Genomic DNA, 18,030 nt, shown 5'->3' with positions numbered 1-18,030 from the left:
CTATGAAGGATTTACTAATGTAAGCTCTCATTTAATTATTGCATTTTTAAAGAATTAGATTTGTTAAACGATTTGTAAACAGATAAATATTTTACCATTGGAAGTTTGAATTAGTAACTCAGATTGTTAGTGGCTGTATCCTCAAGGGGGGTTAAAGTACTGTAAAATTATTGTCCTCCTTAGAGGACCAAAACATTTGAAGTAAACTTCTAATCTTCCACTTTTTTAATCGTAGTATTCTTGTCATTTTAATTTGTGGCATATTTTGCTTACAATAGCCAACGGCTGAAGGGATGGTGTGAATCCAACTAGGGTCCATGCAGGTAGCTAAGGTACTAAGGTCCCAATGTTCACTAGTATGGTGATCTACCTTTAGTTGTTGGCGATCTCTAGCCATCTTTCAATATTGTATTGTCCAAATAGTGCTATTAGTTTTAACTTTCTAAGCCAGTATTAATTCAAATTGTGATATTCTAGTTGTTTTACTGTCCTTCGTCGGCAGGTTTTAATATATCTATATATATTCTATTTCAATGTCAAATGTTCTCGTCACGATATGGCTGAAATATTGCCGATGTGACGTTCAATAATAACTCACTCACTTCTCTCAGATTGTACACATATGATGACTGGTTGAATGGTGGCGTTATTTAATTCACCTTTTATCCAGTACTGATTCTCTCTTTCATTTCCAACTTTCTGTTCGCAGTCATGCCACATTACTGGTGTTATTTTACTTATTGCGATGTGTACATCGTTTCGGACGTAAGAAAAGTTTGAATGTGGTATTGTTGAGATCCACATAAGATTTTATGATACCCCAGATATGTTCTATTGGGTTGAGATCACGGCCATGACCTTGGAGATATTGATCTACATTTCAGATTGATGTTGTTGTGTTGCGCTTTTTTATGTCTTACCACTCGTGAAGGTCCGGGTTAAAATATTGATCTTCAGTAACCCATGCTTGTCGTAAGAGGCGACTAACGGGATCGGACGGTCAGGCTTGCTGACTTGGTTGGCACATGTCATCGGTTCCCAATTGCGCAGATCGATGCTCATGCTGTTGATCACTGGATTGTCTGGTCCATACTCGATTATTTACAGACGGCCGCCATATAGCTGGAATATTGCTGGGAGGCGTAAAACTTAACTTACTCACTTACTCGTGGCTCTGCTGACCCGACCAGATCCGGGTTAGAATTGACCTTCAGTAACCCATGCTTGTCGTAAGTGACGACTAAAGTGATCTGGCTTGCTGACTTGGTTGACACATATCATGGTATCCCAGTTGCGTAGATTGATGTTCATGCTATTGATCACTGGATTGTCTGGTTCCAGACTCGATTATTTTACAGACCGCCGCCATATAGCTGGAATATTGCCGAGTGCAGCATTATAATGGTCTGTAAATAATCGAGTCTTGACCAGAAAATCCAGTGATTAACAGCATGAACAACCATCTACAAATTTGGTGATACGATGACATGTCAACCAAGCCTGTAAGCCTGAATACCCTATCCCATTAGTCTCCTGTTACTTATCTAGATGTCCGTTTTGGCGCCTCGATAAAAATACATGTTTACAACAATGCATTTGAAATGGCATTAATGACTTTTCTTCTGTTACAAAACTGATATTTAAGTTATAACAAAACTAACACTTGTGGCTTGCATGAGATTTAGTGTTGAAACTGTCACTACACTGACAGATTACGGGTTGCACCTCTCATAGATGGTTCTCTTCTTGATTGTATCAAGGGCCAAAGGATTGCTTATAGGGAAAACATGGTCTTGATAGGGAGGTGACGCAGCCATGATTATGGTAGAATTGTTTATGTCTGCTGTCACGGGAACAACAAAGACAGTTGCCTCTGCATGAAGACCGCCTATGTTGCTGGCAATGACAGACACCTGACTACTTTTACCATCCGTAAATATGATAGCTACATTTTCAGCATCAGAGCGGTCGCCGTTGCTCCCGACAAACACATCAGATACAGCCATTTTGATAGCATCACCAAGGAACGTCGAACCGCCTTCGTAGTGGGGAACTTTAGCAGCTTGAACAGCAGCTGTTTTGTTGTCTCTGTATGACTTCAGTGGAAACACCAACTTTGCCTCTCCTGCAAAAGTCACCAGTGCCACATTTACCACGTTGGACTCGATATCAGAAGAACTGACCAATGCAACTTCAAAGTTCTTCATTTTCTTGTAATTTTCTTCCGAAATGGATGTAGAAACATCATCTATGAGAAGAATGTCCATTTTTTCTTGTTCACATTCTGAAAAATAGAAAGCGTGTTATCTGGGTAGGTGTTCAAAGCATGTGGCGTGGGCATGATTGTCACTTGTACAACCAACAGTGGTGGAATATCACCTTATGTGAGTGAGTGGATTCTATTTTATGCCACAGAAGGTAAATGGGCAATAATGTTTTTGATAGCAGACTAATGATCTTCGTCCCTCAGCTAGCATTACAATCTATAAGCCTAGTCCCAATTTTGAACTACCTGAACCTTAGAAGTGAGTCTCAAATGATGTCCAGTAAATTGATAATATTACAGTAATGCCACCCTAGTTTGGAAGTAGTGAGTGTGTGAGTTTAGTTATAGCAATATTCCAGCAATATCACAACGGGGGACACTAACAATGGGCTTCACACATTGTGCCCAATTCTGGAGTAAATCATGAAGGGTCGCCATCATAGACATTATGAGCTATAGATCGCCAAAAACTGAAGGTAGATCACCATACTAGGGACCATGTGAACTTACAGTACCTTTGCTACCTGCATGGACCCTAGCTGCTTTTACACTATCCCTTCAGCCATTGGTGATAGTACTCTAATTTAGCCGTTAATTAACAGAACAAATATACTTCCATTTAAAAAAACCTGGTACATGCAAGCATACTTTGAGAGACCTGGACTTACATCATACAGTACTTCAACCCCCGTCAGTTTCAACGTTAAGGTTTCAGTACTGTGTTGTCGATACGTTATTTGATGCACCAGTGGCTAAAATGATGTCAGAAGCAATGTTGCAATGAACAACTTACTCTAATTCGCATGCGTTTGGGGTGTTGTGGTGGGTAACATTTTGGGAAAGATGTTACTGCGGATATTGCAAATGAACACTACTTCTTTGTCTCAAACCATTTCGAAGAACGTTCACTGGAGAGTCAAGATGAAAACAAGAAATATAACCTTTCCCTGTAAATAGATGAGATTTCAGAATCCAAAAAACTTCCTTTGGTAAATACATATATTTACTATATGTGTTCATAACTCAAAAACACTGAAATATTACTGGATGTTTTATTATACCGAAGAATTATTCAAGATGCTGTAATATAAGGTACCTAGGAAAAGTTCATGCCACCGTATTTTCCCAAAGTTTTGGACTGTTTATCTGTCCTCCTTCGGGTGGACGTTGACGAAGTGCTAGATGGTTCACTGTTCCACCTTGAACTCCCTCATATCATACATGATAACATGACAGTCTATCGCTGACTGTCACTTACGAAACTACTATTCGAGACTGGATGGGTCATAAAGGTTTTTAACAATCTACTGATATTAATGCTGATAGAAAAAAGCACCGGGTGTCACTTACCTCTTTCACATGTTTGTCCAGTGAATCCGACCTTACATATACAACCGAAGCTGACTTTACCAGAAGCCTTCTCACAGATCCCTTCATTTGTACATGGTGAGCCAAGGCATGGATCTGTCGCTAAAACAGAAGGTATAGAAAATGTAAACATACATATTAACGCATTTTTAATCTATGACATATTTTGTGTCCTGCGAGCGCTGCACGGAGAAATATTTCAACTATAAAGAACGAGGCATTCATCGAAATAATATTATTGATTTCCACCGTCTGCATCATTTCTTCAAGAAACATCTCATAAAAATACCGATACTCTACTTTAAGACAATACAGCGATTATCAATACTTTTCCACCTCCTGGAGAACCTTCCATTTGGTTTTGTAGGGATGCATCATTTCTTCAAGAAACATCTCATAAAAATACCGATACTTTACTTTAAGACAATACAGCTATTATCAATACTTTTCCACCTCCTCGAGAACCTTCCATTTGGTTTTGTAGGGATGCTTACATAGCCTTGTGTCTCTAAATACGAATCTTCTGCTATTGCATTTTGCAGTTGTTGTATATCCCTACTTCGAGAGTCGAATCTGTTTTATCAACTTTCCAACTCGTGTATCATCATAGGCGATCTCAGGGGACACATCCCACTTTGGGAAAGTGTCAATATTAAAGACAAACCTTGCGGAACTTATTTTTAGACAATAGTTTAATTGATAACTCATCCAGTTATTTACACCCAGCTACTGGAACAAATATTTTACACTAGATCTGGCACACGCCGATCCACCTAGTATAATGAATTTGAATAGATGGACCATGGCTACCAATACGGGAAAGATCAATTCCCCACAATTCTCAAACCTTTCAACCTCGAACTACAACCAAATATGTTTACTACATGAGCTCAATAGCGCCTTAGAGCAAACTCGTGAAACAGCAACGGGGGCTAATAAAATACACTTCAAAGCTCTTGTTCAAAGTATTTACCTGAATCATGTCTGGAAACATATTTCTAGAAATATGGACTTCAGAGAATTATCCACGTTTGTGGCATAATGCCATTGTAGTGCTATACCAAAGCCTGGCTGGGATCATACTGGGATCGGTATCTGGAAACAAATAACTGAATTGCATGTATCGGAAGTAGTGTCCATATAATTATAAATAGTATAGTTGCAGTAGTCCTGCCTTGATGATACGTAGCAGTGGACTAGTAGTTTTGTCGCATCGGTGTCAAGGTACCGTCGGATCTTCCCGATGTTCCGCAGATGGATGTTCACTGTCCTGCATGTGTTCAGAGCTTGCTGGTCTGGTGACATGTAGTCTCAGTAAACATGACTCCGAGATTCTTCACCTTGTTGGCAGGGTGTATGTTCGAGTCACCAATAGTGAGTGGAGATGTTGTCACCTTGTTTAATTGCTCCCTGGGGCCTATAACCATATACTCCGTCTTGTCGTCATTCAATCTCAAAACGTTCACAGCCATCCATTTGCGAATAGGCACCCTTGAAGAGCCACCTCCTCGTGGTTGGTGCTGGGCAACGCTAAGCGCTCTTGTGGACCCGGGGGTATATTTGGTCCATCAACCCGTTTGCCGTGGGTTGCGCCCCTGTGTCGGTGGAGGACGGGAGTCTGGTGGTTGAGGGCACTGGTTCCAGGAACAGTGTTCCTCTGCCCAACACACCACTTCGCCCCTTACTTCACCTAGACGGGTGGTAGAACTGGCCCGGTTCTATCAATCAGCTGGTCACGCCAAGCCCAGTGCTACGTCTATGTACTATTGCACCAAACTTTGAGAATTATACAATGTCTTGGCGATGTTTTGGAACTCAGAATTTCAACTACACAATTTCATGTATGTTTTTGACTATGGCCCATCAGCCACCGCCTTCTTGGCATACGACTAATCTGGTAGAATAATTACTTCATATTATTCTGCTGGAGTATATCAACCGGGTATCCTTGGTGCTGCAAGTAGGAGGTCCACTTATTTTTAGCATTGTCCTTGTGATACCCCGTGGTGGGTGGGGAGCTGGGATGATGAATATATATACATTAACATGAATCCTGAAACCCCCTTGAAAAAGAAACGTCAGCTTGATACTGATGAAAGTACACCTGATAGTTGTAGACCATCTAAGCAAATAGAATACTGGCCAAGATGTCTAGTGATAGAATCTCCAGATATGAAACCAATTAAACTCATCCCGTGTGCTGTTTCTTAAGCAGTGTACTGTATAGCAGGTGACGTCAAAAATATCAAACGAATGAGATCTGGATCGTTACTCATAGAATGTAGCAAACGACAACAAGCGTCTAACCTACTGTCAGTTGATACATTGGCTGGATTCCCTGTTTCAGTGCCTCGTATCCTCAATTCTAGTAAAGGCATTGTCAGAGATAGTGATAATCTTTTAGAGGACATGACAGAACTTGATATCATGCTAGAACTCAAGGATCAAGGTGTCACGTACGTGAAACGATTTACAAGGCGTCAGGGCTCAGAAGTGGTACCAACCAACACGTACTTGTTCTCATTTGTGTCTCCATCAGCACCAAGATCAATAAAAGCAGGATATTGTTATCTTCAAGTTGAACTGTTTATTCATAATCCGTTGAGGTGTTTTAAATGCCAAAAATTTGGTCATGGGATAAGTTCATGGACAAACCCAATAACTTGCGCTCGTTTTTGGGAGCATTCACAAGTCACAGAAGACTGTACAAACAACTTTAAACAATGCGTCAACTGTTCGGGTAAGCATTCCTCGTCGTCAAAAGATTGCAAAGTTTGGAAGAGGGAAATGGAGGTGAATAAGGTAAAGCACAGTCATAACATCCGTTATGCTGAAGCTAAGAAACTTGTACCAACTGTCCACCCAGGTGAATCTTATGCTTCTATTACCAAAAGACCATCCACGACCACAGTTTCAGTCGATTGTCAGACAGAGCTGACATGGACTAATTCTACAACTCCTGTACTTGTCCCAAATCAAGAACTGTTAGTGCGAGGAGAATCTGCTACACAGACTGCTGACGTGTTACCAGCTACAGTGACCTCATCTCAATATATCTCTTCTTCCCAAAAGGGTCCCGCATGTCCAAAGACACAACCAGACACAAGAAGGTCCTACAGTCCCAAACCAAGACAAGATTCATGTCCATTGAAAACTGTACAAGAACCTCAGGTTAAACAAATTGTGAAAGGAAACCCCAAAATAAATAGACTCAACCAAAGCGATAGACTCGCTAAGGGTTCAAATGATGAGATCCAGATCTATAATAAGTTTGGAGTGAGTGAGGACATGGATGTGTCCGACCATAGCTCTGGTAGTCTTTCAAAGGTTTTAAGTGATTCAATCGATGGATCCCTTTTCGTGGATGATTCTAATATTTCTTGCCGTGGTAAAAACATGCGAACTATTGAGAGACAATTACAAAGTGGTCATGCCGTCTGATGATGCCACCAATTGGCGAAATGTACAGTGAGAACAACATTGGGCCTAGTACTGATCCTTGAGGCACGCCAGATTCTAAGTGATGTTTCTCGGATGTTGAACTATCTACTAACACCCTCATCACTCTCTCCGACGGTATGATCTAATCCAGTCTAAAGCAAATCCACTGATTCCCATTGAGTTTTCCAGTCTACTGAGGAGTATCTGGTGGTCGACTGTATCAAAGGCCGCTGACAGGTCGAGAAGCACGAGTAGTACCACCTCTTGTCGATCCATGCCCCTGAGGACTCTGGTGAGTAATGTATCTGTACTATGCCTGGTCCTGTAGGCTGACTGATACACCTCCATCAGGACTGACGAGATGTTCATTTAATCGTTTTATGACAAGTTTTTCCAAGATTTTGGATAGGAACTGTAGATTAGACACCGGGCGGTATATTGTCAGAATCTTTGAGTCAAGGCCAGGTTTCTTTAAAGTGGTCTGACCAGAGCTGCTTAGAAGTCTGTAGGCACCACAACCTAAGTCAATGACATGTTGAGGCGTGATGGTGTCCAGACAACGTGTTAGTGAGTGAGTGAGCTAAACATTACAGTCACATCGGCAATATTTCAGCCATATCGTAACTAAAACAAGTTTCAAAGTAACCATCTAAATTATAAAACACAGAATATCATAGTATTAAGAATAAAATAGCATATCTCTCTAAAATTGGACGTCGCATAAACACAAGACAGTATAAAAATGGGCTATAGATCGCCAACAACCTAAGGTAGATCACCATACTAGGGACCATGGGGACTTACAGTACCTTTGCTACCTGCATGGATCCAAGCTGGATTTACACCATCCCCTCAGCCGCTGCCGATTGTAGGAAACGTTTAGCCGAATTTAAAAAAAACAAATATACGACGTTTAAAATCTTAAATTTAACTTTGAAAGTTGTAGGACTTACGTACCCTCTTAATAGCACAATAATATTACAATACTTTTACCCCCTTTGAGGATACAGCCACTTACAATCTGAGTTACTAATCTTCCAATCATAAAATATTCATCTATTTACAAATCATTAACAAAATCTAAGACAACGTGTAGTAGCCACGTTGGTACTGGATCCAGTGGACAGGACTTCCCAGGTGAGTATTATATTATCCGTTTGACGTGGACATTCCGGTGCCCACAAAAGTTTTATCCTCACTGAGGAGATCCAGGAACAGCGAATGCCAGAGCCTCATATCGCAATCTGCTAACCTTGTCAGTGAAGAAGTCGGCCAGTGAATCAGCTTGTTCTTTCGACTGAACAGGAGTGTTGAGGTTTTGAACAGTCTTTGGTTTGGTAAGCCGATTAGTGATCTGTATTATATGTCTGGTATTGCCTTTGTTGTCCATAATGGTTCGTTTCAACTTTGCTATTTTAGCGTTCTGGGTAAGAATATTGACCTTATTCCTGGATGCCTGAAATATCATGTGTCTGTGGACTTCCAGTCCGGGTCACCGCCACTGACGTTCAGCTCTTCTGCGTGCGTGCTTCGCTCTGTCATCCAGCCGGTGTCAGGTCATCAGGCAAAAGCTGAAGAACTTGGTGCAAAGTTAGTTCATTCAGATTTCTCGTGCAACACGGCATGGATAAAGAGATTTAAGCAGCGGCGAGGTATCATTGCTAAATCATCACACGGGGAAAGTTCATCAGTCAACCCTGACCTCGTCAGTGATTGGTTAACTTCACAACTGCCTGGTTACCTCGAAAAGTACGAACCAAGTGACATCTTTAATGCTGATGAAACAGGACTTGTCTTTAAGTTAACGCCACAAAGAACTCTTCATTTAAAATCTGAGAAATGCAGTGGTGGTAAGAAGTCCAAAGAGCGGATAACTGTGTTAGTTGCAGCCAATATGACAGGAACTGAAAAAACTGCAATTGCTTGTGATTGACAAATCAGTAAAACCACGCTGTTTTAAGAATGTTCGGAGTATGCCTGTAACGTACAGTGCTAACAAAAAGGCATGGATGACCAGTGAGATTTTCACCGAATGGGTCCGAGCCTTCGACAAGTCTATGGCCAAACAGAAAAGAAAGATTGCCTTATTCATTGACAACTGTCCTGCGTACCCACCCGTGTCGAAGCTAACGAACGTTGAACTTGTGTTTCTTCCACCGAACACAACATCAAAGATTCAACCTATGGACCAGGGTATCATCGCGAACCTAAACAGCTGTACAGACGCCAAGTCATGAAAGGAATGCTGACAGCATTCGACAACAAGCAACAGCATGAGATCACCATCCTGACAGCGATCGAAATGATACACAGAGCCTTACGTCAAGTGACAGCATCGTGTATCGTAAACTGTTTTCGGAAAGGTGGCTTTCTCAATGCCGATATACATGTAGCTGACGACACTGATGATGAGAAGGATGAATTGCCATTGTCTGACTTGAGAAATCTGTGGAGTGAACTGAAAAAAAGTGTCTGACATTTCCAGCGATGTCACCCTTGACGACTTCATCTCAGCAGACAATGACATTGTCATTACAGAACGCCCCTCTGATGACGACATTGTGAAGGCCGTTTCCGATCAGCGCGATGATGTCCCGAACTGATTCCGAATGAGAAGATGACGACATGAACAGTGATGAAAAAGACCAGGCCCCTCTTTCGTTTGCTGATGCCAATATGGCGCTTCAAACATTGAAGAACTTTCTAGTTTCACAGAAGACAACTTATACGTCTTCATTTGATTTACTTGCCGAATTGAATGAGGCTGTAGCACGTATGCAGTCGGCCAAGCGTGGACAAAGTAACATCACAGACTTTGTAGTGAAATGAATGTAACTGCCGTATGAATGAATGAATAAACTGAGTAGGAATGTATCGTACTGTCTTTATCGTTCTTTCAATGGAATGTCGTGAATAGCGAACTACGGATATAACAGACTAATTTCAGTGGTCCCTTGGAGTTCGTTATAAAGGTATTATTCACATTTAAATGTTTACTTCATGTTGAACACTACTTCGCCGCCTGAAAACCAGAGTGTTCTAAGTCCACTTTTGACAAAATTAGAGTTAGTATGCTCAGGGTAGGTTTTAGAGCATAATCTATTACTCTAGCAACTTTTTACAGTGCTATCCAGCTTTGAAAGTGGTTTGTCAAACAGAAACTTTGTTCTATCTCCATGAAAATCACATGTTGTTAATTTTCGAGTGTTCTAAGTTGTCAATTGACCAATGGGCAAGCACAATTTGATCACGTGGCATTGAGCTTTACCAATTTTGAAGTGATTGTCATCATGCAAATGGAACATTTTAACTCTGTTCTTATTTCTGCTTAATCTAATTAAATATAGTCTTTATGAAAGAAAAACAGGTTTAATACAACCTGGTAAAAAGGAAATAACAATCAAATATCGATATAATAATAATAAAGCTGAGTTTTAGCTGTGTTTTTTGACACTTAGAACACTTTGGTTTTGAGAAAAAGCACGATTTTCTTTGGTCTAGTGTTCTATCTCCAATCATTTCAATAGATTGAGCATATAATTTTATATCTTCTGATCCTGTTTAACATGTCACATGCATGTGCAAAATTTGAAAGAATCCGATTGAAAAGTGAAGAAGATATTGTCCTAAACTTCAAGATTGAATTTCTCGAAAATAGGTTTTTGTGACTTAGTACACTCTGGTTTTCAGGCGACGACTTGTCCTTACTTCCTACTCTATCAACGGAAAGTTATAACGGTGCCCCGTGTAACAACTTTAAGCTAGCAGTGGAAACCGGTCGGCACACAACACACCCTATGATCAACGTCTCTGACATCACTGCCACTCTGTTGGCCTAAACTATGTTGAAGAGCTCTACTTAACTGTGGCAAATATGTATACATAAGAAACTGTTTCACAACCCATCAGACTGGGTCTCCAACAATTGAAAACTTTTTGCGTTTAATTATCTGTAGCAAAATTAATGAAAATAAAACATTAGTGAGTGAGTGAGTTAAAATTTAAGTCACATCGGCAGTATTTCAGCCATATTGTGACTATATCAAATTATATATTTATAATAATTATAGTAAATTATAAAAACCTGTCAATGAAGGACAGTAAAACACCTTGTTTATCACAGATGTAAATTAAAAACTAGTAATTAATTTTGAAACATTTTAATTATACAATATGAAAGCAGGCTATAGATTGCCAAAAACTGAACGTAGATCACCGTACTTGGAACCATGGGGACTTACAGTACATTTGCTTCCTGCATGGACCCTACCCAGATTTACACCATCCCTTCAGCTGTTAGCAATTTTAGATAAACTAGCCATAAGTTAAAATAACACATATGCCACGATTAAAAATAGAAGTAGGTTTAAATTCACATTGAATGGAAAACAGAACATTAAACACATTCCTCACCACTGTATTAACATTTAGAAGTAAATCCACCATTATAAAATATTAATCTTGAATTTCAATGTTCACCCTACACTCAGCATGCATATATTATTTATATTCGCATTTGGTTTGTATTATGGGCCAATGGCCTGCATTTATTGAATTAAAATGTCTGTCTGTCTTATATAATGATCTTGCGACACACCATTACGACATCGTCTTTGGTTGTTTAACTAGCCATGTTGGAATTTAGGTGAACACAATGGCTGATACTGATGCGAAGGCAGGACTTAACAGATCTGTGACACCATTTCTCACCCCTTACAGAATATAAATTTACAACTAGCAGCTGCATCAGGGATTTAATGCAGTCGGGGACGCTTGAGTGGATACAAATATGTTACATAAAAAAGCCAACTATCGGTTATACCTACTTTGGTCCTATTTTGTATCGTTCTGTATAGTGAATGAAACAATATTCACCAGTGCGACATTAACCAAATACATGATACGTTTTATGGATAACAACTTCTTTTTTATGTTTATATGACGTTTCAGCGCTAACTCTTGCTCCTTCGTCAGGTGAAACGTCGTATAAATCATAAAAAGAAGTTGTTACCCAAAAAACCTGGCATGTGTTCGGAATGCCTTTCAAGAATTACACTAACTAAGGTGTTGCAGCATGATGCTTCTATACCTTACCTGCACATGTGCTTCCATCTCCTTCAAATCCATCAGAACAAGTGCAGGTGTATGATCCTGCAGTGTTGGTACACACAGCGTTGGCATCACATGGACTTTTCTTTTCATCGCACTCATTCTTATCTTAAAAATACAGATATCTTTCATTTAAGAATGTACAGCGATTATCAAGAATTTTCCAACTCTAGGAGGAGCTTCCATTTGGTTCAACAGGGAATCTTCAGCTGTTGCCGTACGTCTAACACTGTATATTGCAAACAGTGGCACGACTTATCATAAGTACCAGCTGATATACTGCTTAAAAGGAAATTGCTTACTTTGTTGTGTGAAATCGCTTTTCATATTGTTTTGTTTAAATATCAATAACACCACACAGAAACAACAGATAAAGATCGTCACATCATGTATAGCTAAAAAAACGTTTTGCCAAAGTTGACTGACCCTGCAGAAGCTCGTAATTATCCCAGGTTCCACACACCCCAAAAATGATGAATAAAGAGAGCATAAGTAAGGGACGTTTGTACTTCGAGAGTTCCTAGAGCTCGACACAGTGGCGTTTGTCTGCAGTTTTCGACCGAAGAATTAACAACATAAACATTAAGATAATATATTTCAATCGTACCTTTGATTTCTGATATCAAATGAACATGTGTAACATTCATCTCTGACATTAGGTAATATCAGGATTTAATTGTGTATGCTGGAGCCGCATTTTAGCTTGCCATCTTTGTGTGTCATATGTGTGTAATGTTATAGTATATGACTATCACGGGAAATATATGCCTTGAGAAATCAGAAGTAGTTTCATACGTTGAGGTATTTGCCGCGCCTGAAACTAATCACCTATGTGTCTGAAGTCATACGTTTGTTTGTGAATCGCCAACACCTGGAGCAATAATGTAACTTCATCTAAGGTCCACGGAACTTGCCTTCAGTTATTGAGTGAGTTCTCATGGTCCCAAGTGTGGTAGTCTACCTTCACCTGCTGGTGAGATATGGCCATTTTTTCTATGGTTCCGTATAGTGATTGGAACACTGATTCACTGATGCTTCAGTACAGTAACTAAATACATGACACATTTTTTATACATAACAGCTTCATTTTTTATTATTTATACCACGTTTCAGAGCTAACTTTTGCTTTAAATTCACGAAGGTAGCAGTGAATGAGTTCCTATGGTCCCAGATGTGGTGGTCTACCTTCACCTGCTGGTGAGATATGCCCTAGTTTGTATCGTTCTGTTTAGTGATTGAAACAATGATTCACCAGTGCGACATTAGCTAAATACATGATACGTTTTATGGATAACAATTTCTTTTAATATTTATACGACGTTTCAGAGCTAACTCTTGCTCCTTCGTCAGGTGAAATGTCGTATAAAGAATATAAAGAATTTGTTATCCAAAAACCCTGGCAAATATTCATGTTCGTCCAACTTCTGAATGACTTTCAAGAACTACAGTATGAGGTGTTGCAGCATGCCGCTTCTATACCTTACCTGCACAGGTGGTTCCATCTCCTTCAAATCCATCAGAACAAGTGCAGGTGTATGATCCTTCAGTGTTGGTACACACAGCGTTGGCATCACATGGACTTTTCTTTTCATCGCACTCATTCTTATCTTAAAAATACAGATATCTTTCATTTAAGAAAGTACAGCGATTATCAAGAATTTTCCAACTCTAGGAGGAGCGTCCATTTGGTTCGACAGGGATTGATGCAAAGCCCTGTTTCTCTAAATACGAATCTTCTGCTGTTGCCGTACGTCTAACACTGTATATTGCAAACAGTGGCACGACTTATCATAAGTGCCAGCTGATATACTGCTTAAAAGGAAATTGCTTACTTTGTTGCGTGAAATCGCTTTTCACATTGTTTTGTTTACATATCAATAACACCACACAGAAACAACATATAAAGATCGTCACCTCATGTACAGCTAAAAAGGACGATTTGCCAAAGATGACTGACCCTGCAGAAGCTCGTAATTATCCCAGGTTCCACACACACCCCAAAAATGATGAAAAAGGAGAGCAAAAGTAAGGGCCGTTTTTACTTCGAGAGTCCCTAAAGCTCGACACAGTGGCGTTTGTCTGTAGTTTTCGACCGAATAATGAACAACATAAACATTAACATAATATATTTCAATCGTACCTTTGATTTCTAATATCAACTGAACATGTTAGGTAATATCAGGATTTAATTGTGTATGCTGGAGCCGCATTTTAGCTTGCCATCTTTGTGTGTCATATGTGTGTAATGTTATAGTATATGAATATCACGGGAAATATATGCCTTGAGAAATCAGAAGTAGTTTCATACATTGAGGTATTTGCCGCGCCTGACACTAATCAGCTATGTGTCTGAAGTCATAAGTTTGTTTGTTAATCGCCAACACCTGGAGCAATGATGTAACTTCATCTAAGGTCCACTGAACTTGCCCTCAGTGAGTGAGTGAGTTCTCATGGTCCCAAGTGTGGTAGTCTACCTTCACCTGCTGGTGAGATATGGCCATTTTTGTCTATGGTTCCGTATAGTGATCGGAACACTGATTCACTGATGCTACAGTACAGTAACTAAATACATGACGCATTTTGTATGCATAACAACTTCTGTTTTATTGTTTATACCTCGTTTCAGAGCTAACGTTTGCCTTAAATTCACGAAGTAAGTGAGTGAGTGAGTTTAGTTTTACGCCGCACTCAGCAATATCCCAGCTATATGGCGGCGGTATGTAAATAATCGAGTCTGGACCAGACAATCCAGTAATCAACATCATGAGCATCGATCTGCGCAATTGGGAACCGATGACATGTGTCAACCAAGTCAGCGAAACTGACCACCCAATCCCGTTAGTCGCCTTTTCCGACAAGCAAAGTCACTTTTTATGGCAAGCACATGGGTTGCTGAAGACCTATTCTACCCCGGATCTTCACGGGTCCTTAAATTCACGAAGAGTCCACGAAGGTAGCAGTGAATGAGTGAATGAGTTCCTATGGTCCCGGATGTGGTGGTCTACCTTCACCTGCTGGTGAGATATGCCCTATTTTGTATGGTTTTGTATAGTGATTGAAACAATGATTCACCAGTGCGACATTAACTAAATACATGATTCGTTTTATGGATAACAATTTCTTTTAATATTTATACGACGTTTCAGAGCTAACTCTTGCTCCTTCGTCAGGTGAAATGTCGTATAAAGAATATAAAGAATTTGTTATCCAAAAACCCTGGCATATATTCATGTTCGTCCAACTTCTGAATGACTTTCAAGAACTACAGTATGAGGTGTTGCAGCATGCCGCTTCTATACCTTACCTGCACAGGTGGTTCCATCTCCTTCAAATCCATCAGAACAAGTGCAGGTGTATGATCCTTCAGTGTTGGTACACACAGCGTTGGCATCACATGGACTTTTCTTTTCATCGCACTCATTCTTATCTTAAAAATACAGATATCTTTCATTTAAGAAAGTACAGCGATTATCAAGAATTTTCCAACTCTAGGAGGAGCGTCCATTTGGTTCGACAGGGATTGATGCAAAGCCCTGTTTCTCTAAATACGAATCTTCTGCTGTTGCCGTACGTCTAACACTGTATATTGCAAACAGTGGCACGACTTATCATAAGTGCCAGCTGATATACTGCTTAAAAGGAAATTGCTTACTTTGTTGCGTGAAATCGCTTTTCACATTGTTTTGTTTACATATCAATAACACCACACAGAAACAACATATAATTATCATCTCATGTACAGCTAAAAAAGACGATTTGCCAAAGATGACTGACCCTGCGGAAGCTCGTAATTATCCCAGGTTCCACACACACCCCAAAAATGATGAAAAAGGAGAGCAAAAGTAAGGGCCGTTTTTACTTCGAGAGTCCCGAAAGCTCGACACAGTGGCGTTTGTCTGTAGTTTTCGACCGAATAATGAACAACATACATATTAACATAATATATTTCAATCGTACCTTTGATTTCTAATATCAACTGAACATGTTAGGTAATATCAGGATTTAATTGTGTATGCTGGAGCCGCATTATAGCTTGCCATCTTTGTGTGTCATATGTGTGTAATGTTATAGTATATGAATATCACGGGAAATATATGCCTTGAGAAATCAGAAGTAGTTTCATACGTTGAGGTATTTGCCGCGCCTGACACTAATCAGCTATGTGTCTGAAGTCATAAGTTTGTTTGTTAATCGCCAACACCTGGAGCAATGATGTAACTTCATCTAAGGTCCACTGAACTTGCCCTCAGTGAGTGAGTGAGTTCTCATGGTCCCAAGTGTGGTAGTCTACCTTCACCTGCTGGTGAGATATGGCCATTTTTGTCTATGGTTCCGTATAGTGATCGGAACACTGATTCACTGATGCTACAGTACAGTAACTAAATACATGACGCATTTTTTATGCATAACAACTTCTGTTTTATTGTTTATACCTCGCTTCAGAGCTAACGTTTGCCTTAAATTCACGAAGTGAGTGAGTGAGTGAGTTTAGTTTTACGCCGCACTCAGCAATATCCCAGCTATATGGCGGCGGTATGTAAATAATCGAGTCTGGACCAGACAATCCAGTAATCAACATCATGAGCATCGATCTGCGCAATTGGGAACCGATGACATGTGTCAACCAAGTCAGCGAAACTGACCACCCAATCCCGTTAGTCGCCTTTTCCGACAAGCAAAGTCACTTTTTATGGCAAGCACATGGGTTGCTGAAGACCTATTCTACCCCGGATCTTCACGGGTCCTTAAATTCACGAAGAGTCCACGAAGGTAGCAGTGAATGAGTGAATGAGTTCCTATGGTCCCGGATGTGGTGGTCTACCTTCACCTGCTGGTGAGATATGCCCTATTTTGTATGGTTTTGTATAGTGATTGAAACAATGATTCACCAGTGCGACATTAACTAAATACATGATTCGTTTTATGGATAACAATTTCTTTTAATATTTATACGACGTTTCAGAGCTAACTCTTGCTCCTTCGTCAGGTGAAATGTCGTATAAAGAATATAAAGAATTTGTTATCCAAAACCCTGGCATATATTCATGTTCGTCCAACTTCTGAATGACTTTCAAGAACTACAGTATGAGGTGTTGCAGCATGCCGCTTCTATACCTTACCTGCACAGGTGGTTCCATCTCCTTCAAATCCATCAGAACAAGTGCAGGTGTATGATCCTTCAGTGTTGGTACACACAGCGTTGGCATCACATGGACTTTTCTTTTCATCGCACTCATTCTTATCTTAAAAATACAGATATCTTTCATTTAAGAAAGTACAGCGATTATCAAGAATTTTCCAACTCTAGGAGGAGCGTCCATTTGGTTCAACAGGGATTGATGCAAAGCCCTGTTTCTCTAAATACGAATCTTCTGCTGTTGCCGTACGTCTAACACTGTATATTGCAAACAGTGGCACGACTTATCATAAGTGCCAGCTGATATACTGCTAAAAGGAAATTGCTTACTTTGTTGCGTGAAATCGCTTTTCACATTGTTTTGTTTACATATCAATAACACCACACAGAAACAACATATAAAGATCGTCACCTCATGTACAGCTAAAAAAGACGATTTGCCAAAGATGACTGACCCTGCGGAAGCTCGTAATTATCCCAGGTTCCACACACACCCCAAAAATGATGAAAAAGGAGAGCAAAAGTAAGGGCCGTTTTTACTTCCGCATTTTAGCTTGCCATCTTTGTGTGTCATATGTGTGTAATGTTATAGTATATGAATATCACGGGAAATATATGCCTTGAGAAATCAGAAGTAGTTTCATACGTTGAGGTATTTGCCGCGCCTGACACTAATCAGCTATGTGTCTGAAGTCATAAGTTTGTTTGT

General features: G+C 39.9%; 1 protein-coding gene across 1 annotated transcript in view; it reads right to left on the bottom strand.

Moving 5' to 3' along the window:
- Positions 1 to 1,712: 1,712 nt before the first annotated feature.
- LOC124277113 (latent-transforming growth factor beta-binding protein 4-like) overlaps positions 1,713 to 18,030 on the bottom strand; it is a 41,698-nt gene continuing 25,380 nt past the window's right edge. Inside the window, exons 12-17 of the mRNA XM_046712772.1 lie at positions 17,305 to 17,427; positions 15,489 to 15,611; positions 13,669 to 13,791; positions 12,170 to 12,292; positions 3,617 to 3,736; positions 1,713 to 2,284 (exon numbers count right to left, since the gene is read on the bottom strand). Coding sequence (XP_046568728.1) covers positions 1,713 to 2,284; positions 3,617 to 3,736; positions 12,170 to 12,292; positions 13,669 to 13,791; positions 15,489 to 15,611; positions 17,305 to 17,427 — 1,184 coding nt within the window. The remainder of the gene's footprint in view (positions 2,285 to 3,616; positions 3,737 to 12,169; positions 12,293 to 13,668; positions 13,792 to 15,488; positions 15,612 to 17,304; positions 17,428 to 18,030) is intronic.

This window comes from Haliotis rubra, unplaced genomic scaffold (genome assembly GCF_003918875.1).
Source record: "Haliotis rubra isolate DU_JTF1 unplaced genomic scaffold, ASM391887v1 Scf218, whole genome shotgun sequence".
NCBI lineage: Eukaryota > Metazoa > Mollusca > Gastropoda > Lepetellida > Haliotidae > Haliotis > Haliotis rubra.
Note: the sequence above shows the minus strand (reverse complement) of the source record. Positions and strands in the feature narration are given on the sequence as shown.